Raw genomic sequence first — 6,821 nt, 5'->3', positions numbered from 1 at the left:
ATTTCAAAATTTGAGGTGGAGCTAATAAACGGGGTGGATCTAGAAATGTAAAATATTTTACTTAAAGATTTGAGGTTAACCAAGTTGATAGAGATTTCATAAAACACTGTGCTGAAGAATGTGGATGAAGGTGGCATCTTCAGGTGACTTAAAACTACATTTTGTCACAGCGACAAGAAGTCGTGTCAGATTTATTGTCAAATAGAGCGTGACTACACATTTTTTCCGCCCCATTTTCCCTCCTCCTCGTCTTAGTAAGTTGATCCTTAAAAGGTCAAAGTTCAGGAACAATTTGTAAGTCTGCATGTAAGTCATGAATATTTAAACAGACAAACTACCTGTTGAAGATAATTGATCGGGGTGTGCTGTGGCTTTAAAAATTAAAATACTGATTTATTATTGATTAGTGTGTGAAAAGAACTGATGAAAGCTGATTACATTATTGATTAGATCTGACAATGTCGAACAAATATAAACCCGCCGTGAGATGATTGCTGCTTTTCCATCTGGATGCACAGAAGATCAGATGAATGAATGAATAAAAAAAAATAAAAAAATCTTCCTCCATGTTCTTCAGATGTCATGGAGCTCATCGTTCCACTGCTCAAAGTTTCGGCATGTTTTCGGGAAGCCGGCCACCAAAAACTGTGGTTATGATGGGGTGCCAATCACACGCAGTGTCCATGACAACCACTTCTGCTCAGCCAATCCCTGCTTCATCGCCGTGGTGACAGAATGCACACTAGGCGGGTCATTTTTAGTCCTACCCATCAATCAGGTATGCAGACATTTTTATTATTTACTTCTTGATGTGACATCACATTGAGCGTCTCCCTCTCAGACAGGCAGGGTGGAGCCTCGGCACCCGAGGGTGTGCGGTCACAGCGGCAGAGTTCTGGATGTCAAGTGGAACCCGTTTGACGATTACTGCATCGCCTCATGCTCAGAGGACAGCACCGTACGAACCGCCCCACTCATGTTCGCGCATTCACGATTAAATTTTTACTTTGCACAATGTTGACTCTCCCGATTAGAATGCAACCAAATGTGCCACGTCCTTGGTGTCCAGGTGAAGATATGGGACATCCCCGTCAGTGGCATCCAACAAAACCTCACTCAGGCCAGAAAGACTCTGATTGGTCATTCCAGGAGGGTGGGGCTTATTGAGTGGCATCCTACTGCGGAGAACCTGCTGCTTAGCGCTGCCTATGATTACAAGGTCAGTGTCTTCATTGGGTCCAACAGTGGGTCTTCATTGGGTCCAACATTGGGGCCTTCATTGGGTCCAACATTGTGACTTTTCTAAGTGGAGGCTAACTTCACTTTGAGCTCAGTCTCCGACTTCCAGTCCAAATGTTGCACGTAATCCCTCAAAAGTTTGATTTACCCTCAAAATAAAGATGTCTGCTTTGGTCTCAGGTCTTCCTCTGGGATGTGTCCCAGGTGGGTCCAGTGCTAAGGCGCCCGGTCCGGGTGGTTCTGATGTCCACCTATCACCGTTACCCAACTGAGGCACTGCTGCTTTCAGTCAGCTTCAATGGAGATGGGAGCAGGCTGGCGGTCACATCCAAAGACAGACGGGTTCGGGTCCTAGATCCGCGGAGAGGCATAATTTTACGGGTGAGTTTATAATTCACAATGGACACGCGGGCAACACGAAGGACTGTGCTTTAATGGACGACGCCACTTGCAATCCAAGCAGGTGTAGTTCAAACCAAGTAGCACAAGATGGTGCTAAAGCTACTGAAATTATCAGTCACATAAATTTATATATTTTTTTTATGTCTTTTTTCCACAGGTTTCCAATAACAAGTCCCACAGGGCCAACAAGGTTTTATACATCCCAGATCTGAAGATGCTTCTGTCCACCGGCAGCTCGCTGTGGAACCATCGGCAGATGGTTCTATGGGATCCTGTGAGACTTGCACCCCAAACAAACCTGGTCTGGGACGACAGACTGATGAGGGTGTAAAATGTAGACTTTATATTTTTAAGACCATCAAGTTTCTGATGATATAATGAGACAAATATGTCAAAACATTTTATGTATTATGTTACATGGTGTTCAGACTTTACAGAAAACAAATATTTTATATTCTATTTTTAATATATTTTTTAAAAACACAAATTAAACAAAAAAAAAATAATTGTGAAATTAACCAATGATGCTTACTCTAAAACCCACACTTTTTTGCCATTTTCTTATCACCTTATTTAAATTTCAAGACTCCAGATTTGGCAAATAACTGTGGTGAACATCAGCACGGGTTGAATATGACCAGCCACCAGGGGGAGTCAGATAGGTTTTGAATACTCCAAAAAACTATGTAATATTTTAATACGGGTATTTTCCTTCCAGGAGGACTTATCGGAGCCTCTGTATGTAGAAGAATTGGACGGGTCAGCGGGAGTTCTTTTCCCGTTCTACGACCCCGATACACACATGCTCTACCTGGCTGGAAAGGTCATCTCACAGTTTTGAACATCCCACAATCCTTTGCACGTTGGGTTTATTTGTTGTAGTAGTCCATGATGCATTTTTTAAACTGATGAATCGGACCATATGTCATAATATTTACTGTATTTTAGTCATTGTTCATAATCTGTAAAATCTTTTGCATACTAAGTAAATAAGTCTAGTCTAGGTACTGAAGCCCGTTTGTACTAGGAACTTCCCACTACTCCTAGGATCCACTAGTCCTAGTATTAAGGAGAGCATGTTGAAGTTGTTTATACATTTATGGTAGGCTATATATTGCATTAAAGTAGGTTAAGTAATGTTACAAAAGTGTGACAATTAAGAAATTATAATTATGGTAAATTATTATTTGTTGATTTTCAAGTCAACAGATTTATAGACAACAGCACATTTAAAGGTGATTAATGGTGTATGTCAACAGAATCATGTGTTTTTTGTAAACTGAACAAAGCTGGATCAGTATTTGAAAGTATTACATTTATTTGTGAACTTTAAAATCAGTTTGGGGTTGTAATATACACCACCAGTGGAACCTCCCTATTGTACCAATGCCTGGAAAATAAATTCACACCTATGGTTTGGAGGGTTATCATAAAAAACATGTTCTAGGATCTTGTTACCTCATTGAAAAGTTTACTCTGCAACCTAAAATATTGCAGTATTAAAGTCATGTTATTTTGCCATTACTTTACGATTACCTTGATGCCAAATACAAAAGATAAATATCAATGAAATGACGTTCAGAGTGAGACAACAGAATTCCAGCGATGTGACCAAGAGACACATTGCTTCCAACATTACTGTGTCTTTCTGTGCTGTAGGGTGACAGGAACATCAGGTATTACAGGCTGAGCGCAGAGAAACCGTACGTTAGCTTCCTGGCGGAGTACAGGTCACAGCTGCCGCAGAAAGGCCTCGGTGAGACCAGCAGGCTTACAGACTGTCCATAAATAGAAAATAAAGACGTTTTGTTTAAAGGTACATGCATTTATTTTGGAGTTAATTGTTCCCCAGTGGGCCTCATCCACTCATACAGTAGTTCCTCAGGCTCCAGGAAGTGACACACGCAGTTGGGATCCTACTGTTATCAGAACTTGCTAACAAGTTAGCGACACCAAAAACATGGTAGAAGACTAAAACCACAGGCCTGAACCTGACTTTGTGCCTTTTGACAAACTGTAGCTGAAATTTCATGTCTCCTTTTAAAGGAAAGTTATTCTCTGTTCCGCCACAAGGGGTGACACCACAGAAAAAAGCAGCTATCAGTGGCTAACCTCACTAGCTTCCTTCATGCACTGTTTGTGAGAACTGCCTACCCTAGAACGATTTACTGTACAGGACCATACTGTTTGTATTTCCTCAAGAATGATGGGAAATGAAGTCCAAGAAAATGTTCCTGTGTCCATCCCCTGATTTGCTGTAAGAAAACTGGCTGTAAAAGTGATAATTTATTTTGCTCACGCTATTGGGGGTACATAGTACTTATCCAGGCTATTGCTTTGGCTTTAATATTTTGATTTCATTTATATTACATTATAGATATTTATTGTTTTCACCCTGCAACTCAATCTCAGATAAGCGGTTGAAGATAAAATACTTGTTTTTACTGTGAGTTTTAAAGGACACAATTCTAGAAATTTCAATGTAAACAAGGTCAGATTTCATTTTTAATTTGATGACATAAAATTTAATTTTGAAATTTTTTTGGAGCACTGTAAACATATTTTGAAGAACATCTGTTCTTCTTTTATAAACACCAACAACATATTTCATCACAGTGATAAAGTCTTTATCTGTAGGTGTGATGCCAAAGCGAGGCCTGAATGTCGGCGCCTGTGAGGTTTTCCGATTCTACCGTTTGATCGCCATTAAAGACTTTGTGGAACCGCTGTCGATGATCGTACCACGGAAAGAGGTCAGAACACCGACAGAAAATAGCACTACGTTAAAACGTTAAGAAGTCACGACAAAGGAAAATCTGCATGCTTGCAGTCTGGTGTTTTCCACGAGGATCTGTACCCGATGACGGCGGGACACCAGGCAGCCATGACGGCTCAAGAATGGTTGTTAGGAGTCAACAAAGGTCAGAAACCCTTCAGTCCCTCACAATCAAAATGCATGGACACAAGATGGCTGCTTACCTGCGGTGTCTTTCAGGCCCGGTGATGATGTCTCTGAAGCCTGGAGTCCACGTCGCCAACCCTTACCGAGAAGTGCCCACTGATAAGGAGCTGACCAGGCAGCTGAGCTCCCTGAGATCCCAGATGAGCCCAAGTGTTGGACCAGGGCCCAGGACCAACCTGAGATTCATGGAGCAGGTAGACACGACTGTGTAGTTTCTGTCACCACGGACGTAAATGTGAAGAATGGTCTTGATTACCTACAGGTGTGGAGAGAAGTCCCACATAGTTATGCTAGTTAGCCCCTCCAAATCCAGGAGATGGGAACATCAGAGCTGAGGAGACCTACAAACACAGATGGGTAACATGGTGACAACAGTCAAAAACAGGGGTGGCCAACGGTGTGTCACAAAAGGTCATGCCGGTGCAGGTGTTCCTCACAGGTGATCACCTCAGCAGGTGCTAACCCTGACTGACGAACTCCTCCCCTCAGTTTAAAGTCCTCATCATTTAGCTACTGACGTGATCGGAAGCAAGAAAATCCTGCTTCATCTTGGCCAGAGATGTAAGGAGCCAACACCAATCCCTAATGCAGGATTGTCAAGGTGGGGCACCCCAACCAGAGTGCACACTAACGTCAGGAGCAAGGACAGACACCACAACAAATACAAAAAATGTCACAACCATTGTGTTGAGAAATAAAAACCATGTGAGCAATGATTTGACCACTAAAGATTGTCAAATGTGAGGCTTAAATAAGATTTTTTTAATGTAGTGTGGCCAAGAGAAATGATCAAAGGCTACTTTTAGATACAATTAGTATCTACAATTAGTATCTAGACAAGTAGTCAGTAAGTCTTTCTAAGCATGTGTTTTGATTGATATGTGCCAATATTATTTCAAAATAGTATGTCATAACTCTTATAATGACTTTATGTTAAAATATATATGAATAATTGTACCAAATTTAATTAATTAATTTATTTATTGCTGTGTCAATGACCCTGTGACTTTCATAGTAAAAGTCTTTGTTGTAGCTGGCCCTTTTGCAATAAAATGCTTTTATTGTGAAATGACTTGAGCATCACAAAATACCTGAGATGTTGTTCAACATTGCTGCCAGTAGCGGAGATTAATGCAGTACTGTTATATCGCATTACACCACAGATCTTGGCCCTTCATACTGACCCCTAGTCAAAACAGACAAATGAGACAAGCCCAGAAGGTTCTGAGTCTTCAGAACCTTCAATAACCTAAGGCATCGGCACAGGTGGCGCACCACTCTACACTGTCACGTGTTTCATGAAGCTCCATCACGCTGTACCGTCTCCATTCTGCAAGCCACCACCAGTGACCAGTGGGGCTGTCAAATGCATTCCAGTTACACTCCTTCCAACCACAGGATTTTGTGAAAATACCAATTATATTCTTTGCACTCTTGACTGTGCAGGAAGAACCTTTTTTCCTGGCACCAATCAGGCAGCTTGCTGAGGCCCCGTAAATAGCTCCAGTACATAAAAATGCTTCCTGGTATTTAAGTGGGCGGCTGGTAAATGTAGTCTCATCTTGTCAGTTAGCTCATGATTAGCTCGGTTCTGCTACTGCAGCATAAACTAATTACAGTAACTCTCTCAAGGCTTTTGTCCAGGAGCAGATGGACTACCAGGATGCCAAATTCCCCTGGGAGGTGAGCGATCTGTCAGGGTGGCAGCCAGATGAGACCCATTTCCTGTACTGGGCTTACCGCTACACGCCAGACTGCTGCGAACCTGCAAAGAGGCCGCCACCAACCACCAAGAAGGAAGTACAGTATGCCCATTTTATGCAAATCTGAAGAGTAATTTGTGTTGAATTCTGATTTTTCAAATGCAGCTGCTCTCATCAGCCATTTGTTTCAGCTCTTGCAGGCATTTTACAGACAACAAGAAGAAATTAAAGAACTGAGAGAGCAGCTGGACCACAAACATGTTCGTACACTTAGTCAACAGCACCATTTTAATAATTCAGTGCTACACAGATTATGTTGAATTACATATAGATTTACTATATTTATTAATTTGTTCCTGTTTTCCAGGCAAGGATCACTCAGCTGGAGCTGGAGATCAAGAAGAGTCCATACATGAGATCATCACTTTGAATCAACCAATCAAATCTAAATCTGCTGCTGCGTCATAAAAGCCAACACTGGCAACACAAGTGGAAACAACGATAAAAGACATGGC

General features: G+C 41.7%; 1 protein-coding gene across 1 annotated transcript; it reads left to right on the top strand.

The window, feature by feature from the left end:
- Positions 1–568: 568 nt before the first annotated feature.
- Positions 569–6,821, top strand: LOC117505502 (coronin-2B-like; the record flags this gene model as incomplete). The annotated part of the gene is made up of 13 exons (XM_034165180.1): positions 569–778; positions 842–958; positions 1,070–1,219; positions 1,420–1,620; positions 1,799–1,915; positions 2,360–2,464; positions 3,301–3,397; positions 4,279–4,394; positions 4,472–4,562; positions 4,637–4,797; positions 6,236–6,403; positions 6,498–6,566; positions 6,674–6,821. Coding segments are annotated over 13 exons (1,665 nt in total), but the record flags the coding sequence as incomplete, so codon positions are not given.

The sequence above is a fragment of the Thalassophryne amazonica genome, chromosome 23, assembly GCF_902500255.1.
Source record: "Thalassophryne amazonica chromosome 23, fThaAma1.1, whole genome shotgun sequence".
Lineage (NCBI taxonomy): Eukaryota > Metazoa > Chordata > Actinopteri > Batrachoidiformes > Batrachoididae > Thalassophryne > Thalassophryne amazonica.
The sequence above is the reverse complement of the archived record's forward strand: the minus strand, read 5'-3'. Positions and strand labels throughout refer to the sequence as shown.